This window comes from Photinus pyralis, unplaced genomic scaffold (assembly GCF_008802855.1).
Source record: "Photinus pyralis isolate 1611_PpyrPB1 unplaced genomic scaffold, Ppyr1.3 Ppyr1.4_LG9, whole genome shotgun sequence".
Taxonomy (NCBI): Eukaryota; Metazoa; Arthropoda; class Insecta; order Coleoptera; family Lampyridae; genus Photinus; species Photinus pyralis.
The window spans coordinates 9,105,161-9,120,245 of record NW_022170878.1 but is presented as its reverse complement, the minus strand read 5'-3'; the positions used below and the strand labels follow the sequence as shown (position 1 = coordinate 9,120,245).

Below are 15,085 nucleotides of genomic sequence, written 5' to 3'. Positions count from 1 at the left end.
CGTCGGTATTCATAAAAACAAGCCTCGAATGTGGTTAATGCCCATGAATACCGAAAGTTAGTAATCAAACGAATGTTAGTTGTGTTAGTTTAACTAAATTTTATTGGGCACTCTTAAAACTGGTACAATGTGATAGTGCAGATTAACCAGTGGTACACAAAAGTTAAGACATACACAATGTTATTCTAAATGTGCTCAAAAATGACATGATGGCGCTTCCAGTAGCAAGACAACATAGAATGCTAGGAGCGTGGAGTACATCTTATTGTCTAGATGTCATATAAAAATACTGGCCACTTCAAAAATATGGAGCCACTATTATGATACACTTTTTTTCAATAAATTACATTAATAAAACCAACACCTACGAACTAATCAAAATTTGTACTTAACGCCAAAGAGGAAGAAACTGGATTAGGCCATTACAAACTTTTCTGACTAGCACATTGTATGACTAGGTGAACACGTTTTAGCCTTATCGAACAATAAATACATTTTAGTGAACACAAATCTTAAAATTCTACCATATAAGCGACCAGCGCATCTTTTTCGGTATGTGATTAACCGTAATCTTTCGCAACTTTTCAACCGGAACGCCTTTGCGCGGCTTAAACAAATTTACCTGAAGTCCGACTTTAATCTTCTTCGTGAGGGCGCCCTGAGGGAACACCGCCTGCACTTGGGGCACGACGGTGCTCGACACCATGCCGCCTTCGGGTCCGATCGCGTGCACCTCCTGCCTGACGCGCGACACCACCGCGAAGTACTGGGGAAAGTCGTTGGTGACGATCCGCGTGATGCGACCGGAGGCGGGATCCTCCATCTGGCTCAAATCTGCAAAACCACCCGTTAGCCCAAATCACCGAGACCTCGACTCCTACCGTCAGCCTCGAAACTGTCGTGAAGAACATCGTTCAAAATCTCCTCGGCCGACTCGACGGTGTGCTCCCGCCAAGATTCGCCGTTATCTGAGCGTAGTATCACAATTTCACGCTCTTTACCTCGAAGAGCGGCGAAGTGTGGCACCTCAATTATCGCAGGGCTAAACACAGACCATCAAAAACGGCTCGGACACGACCGCACTTACCCCAAAAACTTAACTCCAACAGGGCCTAACTCCAAAACTCGACTGGCTAGGGCCTCTCCTTCCATTAGAGGAGGAGGATGTGGCGTGCGTTGCGGTCGTACGTATCTGCACGTGATCCTCGTCGGGCTCGGGGCGCACCGTGGCGGCACTATGACGCGTACACCAGAGTGTCGGCACCCTCTCATCGCGCCGCCGCGCGCGTCGACCAGGAACGATACCAAGAAGCTAAAAACAGAAAGGCAATAAGCGCCGAGCCACGAAACCGCGAAAGCCACAACGATAACAACTTACTTCTTCCAATGCAGCTTCCTAGGGTACCAAACAGAAATTTAATATTCGCAACGGGAGACGGCGCGACGACTTACCCAATGTTAATCGGATGCCGGGCGACGTCCACGTTGTCCGGCGCGTATTTCCTCGCGTACTCAATGTAGTTCTGCTGGATGTGCTGGGGACTGATCGTGTCCTCGATCGCCTGCGGGGGCAGCATGTTGCTGTCGCCGCTCGCGACCATGCGATTCGAGTCCATCCGCTCGTCTTTGGTGACGTCGATCGGCAGAGAGTCGTCGCCTAGCGATTTCATTTCGTCCGCCGTTAGGTAGCGGTACGTTTGGTCGCCGAGCAGTGTGTCCTCGCCTGTCGGAACAGAAACGTACACATGCAAAATGCGATCGTGCGAGGATCGCGGCTTCAAACCCTGACCCATTCACGCATCGACTCTCACGCGGACTGGCAAACACGGATCGAGGTAGAAAAAGGGAAATTCAAAAACCTGGTGGTACCCATCGGGACAATAATTCGCAAACTTAGATCGGCATGCCACAAGTGGTTCCAAGCAGGGAAAAAACCCCTGGTTCCAGAAAGTTCCAAATTACATGGTTAATGAACCTCAAGGTTCAAAACCCATAGCACACAATTTCAGGTGAAGGGGTCTGAAGCAAATTTCAGAGGGTTGATAAATGCCATGCGTCGATGGATTACCCTCTGGCTCGCTGGGCAACTTTTACATTGAGCCAATTGAGTCTGGTTGATGCCTAAATTAAATCATTGCAAGTGGGCCGAATCCCACTTTTTTTAAATAAAGGACAAAAGAACGACGGTAACTGTATCGATCTCGGCTTACTCGGCAATGGTTGCGTAGAGCCGAAGGCGAGTTCGGCACAATCCGCTTCTGTTTTGTTTAAAAAGAGGCACAACGGCACGACGATGTTTTGGTTTAAGCCGAACCCGCCTTCTGTTTCCCTTCGATGCATAAAATATGTGAATGCGAGTTCGGCACAATCCGACACCATTTTGTTTAAAAAAAAAGCACAACGGCACGGCGATGTTTTGGATTGTGCCTTGAGGCAACTGTTTCAATCATATCCCGTGTTCTTTAAAATAAAGCACAACGATACGGCGGTTTTGAATTGTGCATTGAGGTAATTGTTTCCCCTTTTGGTGAATGAAATGGCTCATTTCCGAGCTAGCCGTAGGCGAATTGGGCACAATTGGACATCATTTTGTTTATAAAAAGGCACAACAGCACGACGATGTGCAGCTTGTACCGAACTCGCCTTCTGATCGCTCGGAAATGGTTCCATTGAAGAAATTGATACATAAAATACGTCATTTCCGAGACAGCCGAAGGCGAGTTCGGCATAATCCGATCCCAGTATGTTAAAAGGGAAGCACAACGGCACGATTACGTTTTAAATTGTGCCGAACTTGCCTTCTGATCGCTCGGCGATGGTTGCATTTACGTAGATGCATTTAATACGCCATTGCCGAGCGAGCCGTAGGCGAGTTCGGCACAACCGGATCCCATTTTGTTTAGAAAAAGGCACAACGGCACGACGATGTTTTGGATTGTGTCGAACGCCTGCATTTAGGTAATTGTTTCCCCGTGATACATAAAATACGTCATTGCCCAGCGAGGCGAAGGCGAGTTCGGCACAATCCGCCCCTATTTTTTTTTAAGTAAAGCACAACGGCACGACTACGTTTTTTGTTTTTGTTTTTTGTGCTGAACTCGCCTTCTAATCGCTCGACAATGGCTCCATAGAGATAATTGTTCCCTTTGATGCATAAAATATGTCATTATCGGGCGAGCAGTACCCGAGTTCAGCACAATCCGACCTCATTTTGTTTATAAAAAGGCACAACAGCACGGCGATGTGCAGCTTGTGCCGAACTCGGCTTCTGATCGCTCGGAAATGGCTCCATTGAAGAAATTGATACATAAAATACGTCATTTCTGAGACAGCCGAAGGCGAGTTCGGCATAATTCGATCCCAGTATGTTAAAAGGGAAGCACAACGGCACGATTACGTTTTAGATTGTGCCGAACTTGCCTTCTGATCGCTCGGCTATGGTTGCATTTACGTAGATGCATTTAATACGCCATTGCCGAGCGAGCCGAAGGCGAGTTCGGCACAATCATATCCCTTGTTCTTTAAAATTAAGCACAACGGCATGGCGATGTATGTGGGCTTGCATGGCGTGGCTGAATTAAGGTAATTTTTTCACCATGATGCATAAAATATGTCATTGGCGAGCGAGCCGTAGGCGAGTTCGGCACAGCCGGATCCCATTTTGATTAGAAAAAGGCACAACGGCACGACGATGTTTTGGATTGTGCCGAACGCCTGCATTTAGGTAATTGTTTCCCCTTGATGACTTCAAGCCTCGAACTTTTTTAAAGCGTATGAAGTCAAATTAAGTCTCGAAGCAAATTGTTAACCTCGCGCAGGGACTAAAATTTTGCACAATATGGAAACGCGTATGTTTTGAACCCGGTCAAGTCCAAAATCCAAATCTAGAAAGCTCAAGGTTCAATTTTTATAAATTTCCTTTAGGAGGAAGGTGAGTTCGGCACAATCCGACACCATTTGGTTTAAAAAAAGGCACAACGGCACTGCGATGTTTTGTATTGTGCCTTGAGGTAATTGTTTCCCCTTTTGCTGCATGAAATGGGATATTTTCGAGCGAGGCGAAGGCGAGGTCGACACAATCCGATTAGAGTTTGTTTAAAATAAAGCACAACGGCACGACTACGTTTTAGATTGTGCCGAACTTGCCTTTTGATCGCTCGGAGATGGCTGCATTTCGGTAGATGCATACAATACGCCATTGCCGAGCGAGCCGTAGGCGAGTTCGGCACGATCCGATCCCCGATTGTTAAAAATGAAGCACTACGTTTTAGCTTGTGGAAATGGCTTCATTTCGGCCTTTAATGCATAAAATATGCCATTATCGGGCGAGCCGTAGGCGAGTTTGGCACAATTCGACCCCATTTTGTTTATAAAGAGGCACAACGGCACGGCGATGTTTTGAATTGTGCAGCTTTCGCCGAACTCGCCTTCTGAACGTTCGGAAATGGTTCCATAGAAGAAATTGTTTCCCCATGATACATAAAATATGTCATTGCCGAGCGAGCCAAAGACGAGTTCGGCACAATCCGCTCGTATTTTGTTTAAAGTAAAACACAACGGCACGGCGATATCTTGGCTTGCCTGTCATGACTGCATTAAAACAATTGTTTCCCCTATGATGCATAGAATACGTTAATGCCGAGCGAGCCGAAAGGTAGTTCGGCACAATACGATCCCATTTTGTTTAAATTGAAGCACAACGGCACGACTACCTTTTGTGCTAAACTCGCCTTCTGATCGCTGGCCAATGGCTCCATAGAGATAATTGTTCCCTTTGATGCATAAAATATGTCATTGTCGGGCGAGCCGTACCCGAGTTCAGCACAATCCGACCTCATTTTGTTTATAAAAAGGCACAACAGCACGGCGATGTGCAGCTTGTGCCGAACTCGGCTTCTGATCGCTCCATTGAAGAAATTGATACATAAAACACGTCATTACTGAGCCAGCCGAAGGCGAGTTCGGCATAATCCGATCCCAGTTTGTTAAAAAGGAGGCACAACGGCACGACTACGTTTTAGCCTTCGGCTTGCTCGGTAATGACTGCATTGCAGTAATTGTTGCCCCCGACGACTTCAAGCCTCGAACTTTTTTATAAAATCAAATTAAGTCTCGAAACCAAAGTGTTAACCTCGCACGGGGACCAAAATTTTGCACAATATGAAAACGCGTATGTTTTGAACCTGGTCAAGTCCAAAATCAAAATCTAGAACGCTGAGGGTTCAATTTTTATAAATTTCCTTTAGGAGGAGCTAGGATTTTGGACTTTTGACTAAATGGCCAAATAAAGTAGTACTCACATGGACATGGACGAGCATCCACACGCACACACTAATTTCGGTTTTGAAGCCACACAAAATCACTAAAAGCTCACTAGTTCGTTCAGTACCTACGCTTTGCAACAAAAATCAAAAGAATGAGATGAAAAAAATCGATGGAAAAATGAACCTGTGCGCAAAACTTACGGCTCAGAAGGGACGTGCCGTTGAAATACGGCAGATAGACGTGCTGCTCGTGAGGCGCCTGACCATATCCGTCCATAACATCCTCGACTGGTTAGCGCGAGCAAAAATTCCACAAATGTTGAGTCTGTAGGTACACATTTGCGTTTGTGTGAGGAAAATTGCGCTTTAGATTAATTCCCACGTTTTCGATTATTTAATAATTGAAAACGCCTAAACGCTGACCTAACTTTTTTAAAGAGGGACTCGTGGGTCGACCAAAAATAATGCGCACGTTATGATTGAAAGAAGCGCGATGTGAGCGGCTAGCGGGTGTGTTTCGGGCACCTACCTCCCTCCTCCTCGGAATCGGACATGAAGGTCTCCTGCATCGCTTCGGGCGCGACGACACGGTACTTTTCCTCGCCGACGTTGGGGCTGCCGGCGGGCGTTTCGGTGACGACCTTGAGGGTGTCGATCACGCTGATGTAGCCCTGCTTCTGGGCGATGTTGAGGGGGGTCTGGCCGTTCTGAAACCGAGGCGTGAGGGTCGAGTGCAGGGGGTGGGGGACTTACCGTCGTGACGGCGTTCGGTTGCGCCGAGTTTTCCAGGAGGATGTTGACGATGTTCGTGTGGCCCTGTTGGGCGGCCTGGTGGAGTGGCGTGTAGCCGATTGACGTGGTGGATTTGACGTTGGCCCCGTTGCCGAGGAGGAATTTGACCATGTTCGACTGGCCGTAGTGGCAAGCGACGTGGAGCGGTGTGTAGCCGCCTTTGGTTTGGGCGTCGACTTCGCCGCCGTTCTTCAGTAGGATTTCGGCGACGGGGACCCGATCTTCTTGCGCGCAGAGGTGGAGCGGGGTCAGTCCGTTTTTCGCTTGGTGGTTTACATCGGCGTTGTGTTCGAGTAGAAGCGACGTCATGTCGGTGTGGCCCTCTTGGGCGCTCAAGTGAAGCGGAGTGAAACCCGCCTTACTTTCGGCGCTCGGTTGGGCGCCGTACTCCAGCAGCGTGTTCGCGATATCCATCTGATTCTTTCGGGCCGCTATGTGCAAGGGAGTGTGTCCGTTTTTCGCAATCGCGTGCGGCGACGCGCCCTTGTCGAGTAGCAGAAGGGCGACGTTTTGGTGGTCGTAGTGGGAGGCTACGTGAAGAGGCGTCACGCCGTTTTTACCCTGCGAGTCAACCGGCGCTTCTTTTTGAAGAAGCAGCTTTGCTACCTTTATATTTCCGTATTTCGCCGCCAGGTGGAGTGGCGTAAAACCTTTTTTGGTTGTCGCGTTTAAAGAAGCCCCGTTGTCTAATAGAGCAGCCGCCACCTGGTGAAGTCCAAACTTAGTCTAAGAGACATGCGCATAGTGAATGTACCCAAAAAGAGCACAAAACGTATATCAAAATTTGGCACCAATTTTGCTATACGTTTTATGCTGAGCGGATACCCTAATTTTGGATACATACACAGTGAGGGAGGAGAAATGATAGAGTGCTAGGATTCAGAGAAGTGAGATGCATAGATTTTCCCTTTCAGTGAAAACAAAGACAAGAGTGCAACGAACAGTTTTATTTACACACACAGGGGAAGAAGAAGAAATGAAGAAAGGGAGTACCTACAAAGTGAGCGATTAGATTAGACAAGAAATTCTTGGTTTCTCATCCAAAATACATCAATTATATACGTTTGGGCAATGTGAGCTAGCAATCTTCTGGAAGTGAGTATTATTACCTCGTCTTGCCCCTCCTTGGCAGCGATATGGAGCGCGGTGTACATATCTTTCGTTGTCGTATCTACCTTGGCCCCGTGCTGCAAGAGCAGCATCACAATGTCTACGTTTCCTAGGCGCGAGGCGATATGCAGAGGTGTCTGCTGCTCGCGAGCGCGCGCGTCGACGTTGGCGCCGTTCCGCAGCAAAATTCGAATTATATCCGTCTGGCAACACAGCAATTAGACCACGCCTACCTGATGCAAAACGCGCTTACCTGATTCGCTCTCGCTGCCAGATGCAGAGGGGTCTCTCCGCGCACCGTCGGAACGTCCGGATTCGCCTCGTGTTGCAAAAGGTAGATCACAATATTCATGCATCCCATAAAACTGGCAACGTGGAGCGGAGTCAGCCCACTTTCGGTAGTCGCGCCGATACCTGCCGTAAATTGGTTAACCCGGACCCACTCGAAAGGCTCTAGACTTACTTGCGCCGTGCTTCAGAAGTAGCTCGACGACTTTAATGCGATTCTTCTTGCAAGCGATGTGAAGAGGGGTGAAACCGTTAAGCGCACGCGCGTTTGCGTCCGCCCCTCGGTCCAGCAGAAGCTTGGCAACCCTCGCGTGACCGCAGTGGGCGGCGACGTGGAGGGCTGTCAGATAGTCAACGGTAACCTCGTCGACTGGTGCACGGTGGTAAAGAAGAATGCGTGCAGCGTCGACGTGATCACCTTGCGCCGCCATGTGCAGTGGTGCCAGGCCGTTCTAAAATCCCCAACCGTCAAAAATACCATAGACACACACCCACCGCCTCACCTTAGTCTTAGAACTAATTGGTGCGCTACGCTCTAGGAGCATATCTACAACTTTCTCGTGGCCGCTACGCGCCGCGCAGTGGAGAGGTGTCAGTCCATCGCGCGTCTTCGACTCAATGTACGCCCCTCTATCTAATAACAAGGCCACCATATTCGTTTTGCCCCATTTCGCCGCTACGTGCAGGGGTGATATATTATGTTTGGCGGAGTAGTTCACATCTGCGCCTTTCTGTACAAGTAAATTTGCTATGGATTCGTTCCCGTAATGGGACGCTATGTGGAGGGGTGTAAATCCGGACTTTGAGGTGACATCCGGATTGTGTTCGTTCTGGAAAGAGACGATGAACTCCGATCGTGCGTGATTCGATGCTTACTTCTAAGAGTAATTTGGCCGCCTTCACGTCATCCTTCTTTGCGGCGATGTGGAGCGCGGGAAGCCTCACTTTTCCTCTGGTGTCGTTCTCCAAGAGCACCGTCACCACCTTATCGTGACCTTGTTGCATGGCCACCGCCAAAGGTGTAAAGCCATCCTAAGTGGGAGCAAAATGTAGAGGTTATGGTCGGTAAACATTCTACCCCACACCCCAACTCTTTCAATGATTTAGATAATCGCAATTGTATTGAGGTGGGACCAGTTTCTGCCCCCCTCCCCATCAATTAAACATTATTTCTTATACTGATCTCAGAACACAACCTCCAAGTGTGCACTAACACTTTTACGTTTGAGCCTAAGCGTTTTTTGACAATTACTTGTTCAGGGAGGGGGGTTAATTCAGCTCGCACGTGAAGGGAATGAAATGCTTCTTCCTGGGAAAGAGGAAACTGAGAACTTCCTACAGAATGATCATAAAATCGCGGAAGGCTACAAACCTTGGCGGGGGAGAGGGGGGGGGGGCGGAGTAGCAGATAGAAAAATATCTTATTTGTAAGCGAAGACCATCTAATACTCCTCTAAAGAAGAGATTTAATGATTATTTCATCATAAAACCTTCTGTACTGGGGAGAATTCCATACCTCCAGAGGCCCCGGTGGAGCGTTCTACTTCAAAATATGCAGCCCTTAAGGACATTTTCCAAAAATTATTATTTCAGTGGTAATTGTACTAAACATTTTGAGAAATACAAACCGGGGGGTCTGGGGGGGCATGGAATACCCCCCAGAAAACGAAATAATTGATATTAAGTTCATTGTAAAACCTTCTGTAGTGAAGAGTCTGGCCTGGGGGTATCATAACCCCCAGGAAACGAAAAATTTGACATTAAGTTTATCGTAAAACCTTCTGTACTGGAGAGTATGGCTGGGGGGGGGGGTATTCACACCTCTCAAACCCCGCGATGGGGCGGGTTCTATTTTCAAAAACGTTCAGGCCTTAAGGACTTTTTCCCAAAATGATGGTGTAAGTGATGTGTACTATACAAGATTTGTGAAATACAAACCCGGGGGTCTGGGGAGGGTTATGGATACCCCCAGGAAACGAAAATATTTAAGTTTATTGTAAAAACCTTCTGTAGTGAAGAGTAGGCCCTGGGGGTATGCATAAACCACCAGAAACGAACAATTTGACATTAAGTTTATCGTAAAACCTTCTGTACTGGAGAGTATGGCTGGGGGAGGGGGGTATTCCACACCTCTCAAACCCCCGATGGGGCGTTCTATTTCAAAACGTTCAGGCCTTAAGGACTTTTTCCCAAAAATGATGGTGTAAGTGATGTGTACTACAGATTTTGTGAAATACAAACCGGGGGGTCTGGGGGGTATGGAATACCCCCCAGGAAACGAAATATTAAGTTTATTGTAAAACCTTCTGTAGTGAAGAGTATGGCCTGGGGGTATCATAACCCCCAGGAAACGAACAATTTGACATTAAGTTTACCGTAAAACCTTCTGTACTGGAGAGTATGGCTGGGGGAGGGGGGGATTCCACACCTCTCAAACCCCCGATGGGGCGTTCTATTTCAAAACGTTCAGGCCTTAAGGACTTTTTCCCCAAAATGATGTGTAAAAGTGAATGTGTACTAACAGATTTTGTGAAATACAAACCGGGGGGTCCTTGGGGGGTATGGAATACCCCCAGGAAACGAAAATATTAAGTTTTATTGGGTTTAAACCCTTTATGTGGTGAAGAGTATGGCCTGGGGGTATAATAACGCCCCAGGAAACGAACAATTTGACATTAAGTTAACCGTAAAACCTTCTGGTACTGGAGAGTATGGGCTGGGGGAGGGGGTATTCCACACCTCCTCAAACCCCCCGAATGGGGCGTTCTATTTCAAACGTTTCAAGGCCTTAAAGGCTTTTTCTCCCAAAAATGATGGTGTAAGTGATGTGTACTACAGATTTTGTGAAATACAAACCGGGGGGTCTGGGGGGTATGGAATACCCCCCAGGAAACGAAATATTAAGTTTATTGTAAAACCTTCTGTAGTGAAGAGTATGGCCTGGGGGTATCATAACCCCCAGGAAACGAACAATTTGACATTAAGTTTATCGTAAAACCTTCTGTACTGGAGAGTATGGCTGGGGGAGGGGGGTATTCCACACCTCTCAAACCCCCGATGGGGCGTTCTATTTCAAAACGTTCAGGCCTTAAGGACTTTTTCCCAAAAATGATGGTGTAAGTGATGTGTACTACAGATTTGGTGAAATACAAACCGGGGGGTCTGGGGGGTATGGAATACCCCCAGGAAACGAAATAATTGATATTAAGTTTATTGTAAAACCTTCTGTAGTGCAGAGTATGGCCTGGGGGGTATCATAACCCCCAGGAAAGAGAGTTTTGATATTAAATTGATTGTAATACTTTCTATACTGGAGAGTATGGCTGGGAATACCCCCAGACCTCCCGGTGGTGCGTTACATACTTCAAACCATTCATCCCCTAAGGATCTTTTCCCAGAAATGATAGTCTAAGTGGTAAGTGTGCTAAATATTTTGAGAAATACAACACGGAGGGTCTGGGGAGTATCGAATACCCCCCCCCCCGAAAACGCGAGCTTTAATATAAAGTTTATGGTAACACCTTCTGTACTGGAGAGTATAGCCTAAGGGTATCATACCCCCCAGGAAACGAGAGATTTGATATTACGTTAATCGTAAAACCTTCTGTACTAGAGGATATATCGCTTGGGAGGGGGGGGGGGGATATCATACCTCTCAAACCCACCGGTGGAGCGTTCTATTTCAAAACGTTCAGGTCTTAAAGACTTTTCCCAAACATTATGGTATAAGTGGTAAGTGTACTAAACATTTTGAGAAATACGACGCCGGGGATCTGGGGAGTATGGAATCCCCCCCCTCCCCCCAAAACGCGAGCTTTGATATTAAGTTTATCGTAACACCTTCTGTACTGGAGAGTATGGCCTGGGGGGGGGGGTATGATGAAACGAGAGATTTGATATTGTTTCTTGTAAAAACTTCGATACTGGTGGGTATGGCTGGGGGGTTTTCCATACCCCCCAGGCCCCCCGGTGGTGCGTTCTACTTCAGAACGTTCGGCCCTTCAAGACTATTTCCCAAAAAAGATGTGTAAGTGGTAAGTGTACGAAACGTTTTGGGAAATACAACACCGAAGGGTCTGGGGGGCTATAGAATACCCCTATGGAGGCGAAGATCTATTGTAAAAAATAACCACGAGAGTTCGGAGGGTTTAGTTGTTTTTGGACCTGGGAAAACAGAGATTTGCTATTAAGACGTGAAAAAAAATTCTGTACTGGGTGGTATTCCATACCTCAAAACGGCCAGCCCTTAAAACTTTTCCAAAAATTATGACATATGTAGTAAGGGTATTAAGTATTTTGGGGAAGAATATAAAACCGCACCAACTATACGTTCCGCCACAAGACGTTTAGAGAATTATTCTCATAACAGTTTTCGTCAAGACCTCATTGAACTCTTAGCACCGTGGGTCTGGAGGGAGGGTAAAGTACCCCTAGGAGAAGAGGAAAGTGATCAACTCCTACAGAGTGATCATAAAAAGATGCTGCACACAGTGAACGCTTGGAAATAAGACGTAGCACTGCTGGGACATGGGGGTAAATAGTGATGAGTTCCGTTGGTATTTTGAAGAAAAACAGCACGGGCGCGGGGGGAGTAAACTTTTTGAGAGAGGAGGTCCTATTTGTTCAAAGTGAGCGCTTAATGGTTCCCAGAATAACTACAAAAATGTTTAAAATGGGGAGGGGGCCCCCTGGGAGTATATATTACCCCCTCCCCCACCCTTAATCTTAATGGAACGCATAAGGATTTCATGATAAATGTAAAGAAATTTTAAAACGGGGAGGAGAGAACCAATGACAATTGCGTTTGTCAAAATAGAATCAGTTATGGAAATATCGCAGAGGGGGCGATCGAGTCGGTGCTTACCTCCGTCGCTAAGCTTTGATTGGCGCCATTCGCCAGAAGGTACTTGACGACGTTGTCGTGGTTTTCTTGAGCGGCCATATAAAGCGGCGTGAATCCATTTTGACTTTGGACGTTAACAGAAGCGCCGTGATGGACAAGTAATCTAACTACATCTTCTTGTCCGGCTAGGGAAGCGATATGAAGCGCTGTGTTGCCCTTTTTCGTGGCCGAATCGACGGCCGCCCCACGTTTCAGCAACTCCTCGACCACCTGCACGTGGCCATCCTTCGACGCCAGGTGCAGCGCGTTAAGCCCATTCTGTAAGGCATCATCGTCGCAAAACGGCCCTTAAGATATAAACCCCAAAAGCTTACCGCATTGCTAGTGTTGATGTCGATGTTCTGCTTGAGATGCTCGAGGACCTTGTCGAGGTGACCAGCACGCGCCGCGCGCAGAAAGGACGTATTGCCGTCGGACTGCAACAATATTATTACGTAATTAGAATGTGACGTCACTTAACACTATAGCCACCCTACAAGTGGAAATCAATGCGCGCTTACCATGCAGGGCAGTCTGAAGCACAAAGGCATCCTTAATCGCCCTAACTCATCTCAACAGGTGCGGCGATTCAAACTTGTAAAAATTCTCAAAAAGATCATTCTCCCCCCGAAATATAATTGCCAAAGGGGCGTATAAAGTTCATCCAAAAATAAAAATATGCATCAAAAACACCGGCGGCCCGGCGGCCGTACGAAGATGGTTTGCTAAAACACGTTCCGACGCCGCGCCTTGCGACGTAAGCGTTCAATAAAAGCGTCGCGACGGCGCGTCCCGCTCCTACTGCCGCCCCTTCGTGTAAACCGCCACCGTGAAAATATTTGGGCCTTTCGAGGCAGAGACACGCGAGTCGATTTTTTAAATTTAATTTTCTGGTCGCGTGACTGTCGCCCCTAAAAAACTTTTGACATTTTCAGTTCGTCCGCACAGAATAAGATATCGCTACAAGTTTATTAATTTCGGGTGACACAGTTTCCTGAAAGCCGTAGAAAAAGATCCTGGCACCGTTTCATAAATAATTATTAGCAATGGGGAGGTTGAGTAGGGGGTGTAAAACAAAAGCGAAGAAAATGAACAATTGGCGAAGTTACGAAGTCACGAAGTGCAATCCGGCCCTTAAACGCAGAAAGTGAACACTTACTAGGCTGGGGCCGGCCTCCTGGCAAATACAAGCACTTATCGACACACAAGCGCGAGGGGGGGGGGGATTCTAGAAATGTGGATGAGTATTTGAAAAATTCCCTGCATTTGTGAAGGAAAGACAATTGCTGTTTTCTTGCTAAGGCATATTCCAAACCCCCCCCCCCCCACTCCGAGACCCCCAGTGCTACATTTTTCATTCAAACGTTTCTGCAACAGCATGTCTGTGTGTGTGGTGGGGGGCTGCATGCGCTTTGGGTCTGGTAACCCCTCAGCAAAAAGGAAGAGAGGTTTCAGGTTTCTTTCCTGAAGAAAGATATTCCCCCCCCCTCCTCACCTACTTTCATTACTAAATCCGTTCAGCCTTCGCCATCCTTATGACGACTTTTCAGTGAGCAACGGAATTATTTTCCCAAAAGGGATATTCAAAGAGGACCATGTAAATGGTGGGGATTGCACACGTTTTGGGGAAGCACGCAGCACCGGGAGGGTCTGGAATATATCTCAGAAAAAAAAGAGAGATTTAGGTTCTGGGAGAGAACTTCGTGGATAGGCACGTGGAGCAACATTGCATTTTTGGATCCTGTGGGATATCTATTCCTGATGGATCTGAGGCATTTGAAGGATATGGAGGATTTGAACGATTCGAAGAATCCGAGGATTCCGTAGAATCCCACGAACCTAAAGAATCCGAAGAATTTGAAGGATACAATGAAACCGAACTATACGATAGATCAAAGAATTCAAAAAATGAAATAAGTACAGAGAACGTGTAGAATTCGAAAAAAGAACCCGAGGGATCAAAAGAACCCGAAGAATACGAAGCAAACAATGGGAAAAATCCGATGTATCCGTGAAATATCCCCCAGGAAAGGAACAGTTGCTTCAGGTTTTGGTGGAGAACTTCACCGAGAGGTGATTCTCCGATCCTGTGAGATAGTCCATTCATGATTTGTGGAGGATTTGAAAGGTACGTGGTGTTATCATTGTATTTTGCGATCCTGTAGGATATTCTATTAAACCCCCTCCCCCACACGTATTACGTTGTTCCATCATTTCTGACAGAAGACAGCAGCATATCTTCCTGGGGGAATTCCATAGCCCCCAGACCCCCGGGTTCTACAGTCTTCCGTGATGATTCTATGTCTCTTTCCTAGGGGTCTGGACATCATAGAAAGCTATGTGGGGCACCATTGAATTTTGCGATCCTTTAGGATATTCCCATCCCTCTCCCCCCAACGTATCATTTCTGAAGGAAGACAGTTGAATTTTTCCTGAGAGGGGGGATTTCATATCCTCCAATGGAAATAGGGCGAGGTTTCAGGTTCTGGGGGAGAACTTTATAGGGAAGTATGGTGTACCACTGGATTTTCCGATCTTGTACGATATTCCACTCATCCCTCTTTCCCAATGTATTACGGTGTTACTTCATCATTTCTTAAGGAAGTCGCATTTCTTGCTCCTTTTCCTAGAGAGATTCCATAATCTCCACATCCCCTGGTTTTACATTCTTCCGTAAAGATTCTTTGTTTATTTCCTGGAGGTATTCCCCCCGGATCCTCCGATTCTACGTTTTTCCCCAAAACGTTCG

The 15,085-nt window shown here is 47.0% G+C and overlaps 1 protein-coding gene across 2 annotated transcripts; it reads right to left on the bottom strand.

Moving 5' to 3' along the window:
• Positions 1 to 111: 111 nt before the first annotated feature.
• Positions 112 to 13,026, bottom strand: LOC116180184 (ankyrin-3-like). 2 transcript variants are annotated; one of them, XM_031500054.1, is made up of 16 exons: positions 12,858 to 13,026; positions 12,672 to 12,773; positions 12,319 to 12,615; positions 8,331 to 8,486; positions 7,958 to 8,284; positions 7,630 to 7,906; positions 7,420 to 7,580; positions 7,166 to 7,369; positions 6,018 to 6,761; positions 5,794 to 5,971; positions 5,466 to 5,552; positions 1,453 to 1,723; positions 1,379 to 1,396; positions 1,088 to 1,312; positions 882 to 1,042; positions 112 to 834 (listed from the first exon to the last, which is right to left on the bottom strand). In XM_031500054.1, the coding sequence occupies exons 1-16, from the start codon at positions 12,885 to 12,887 to the stop codon at positions 521 to 523; spliced, it is 3,552 nt and encodes a 1,183-aa protein (XP_031355914.1). In that variant the 5' UTR covers positions 12,888 to 13,026; the 3' UTR covers positions 112 to 520. The 2 variants fall into 2 exon arrangements, with proteins under 2 accessions (XP_031355914.1, XP_031355915.1); XM_031500055.1 differs by lacking the exon at positions 5,466 to 5,552 and having other exon boundaries at positions 521 to 834; positions 12,858 to 13,025.
• Between the last annotated feature and the right edge of the window lie 2,059 nt (positions 13,027 to 15,085).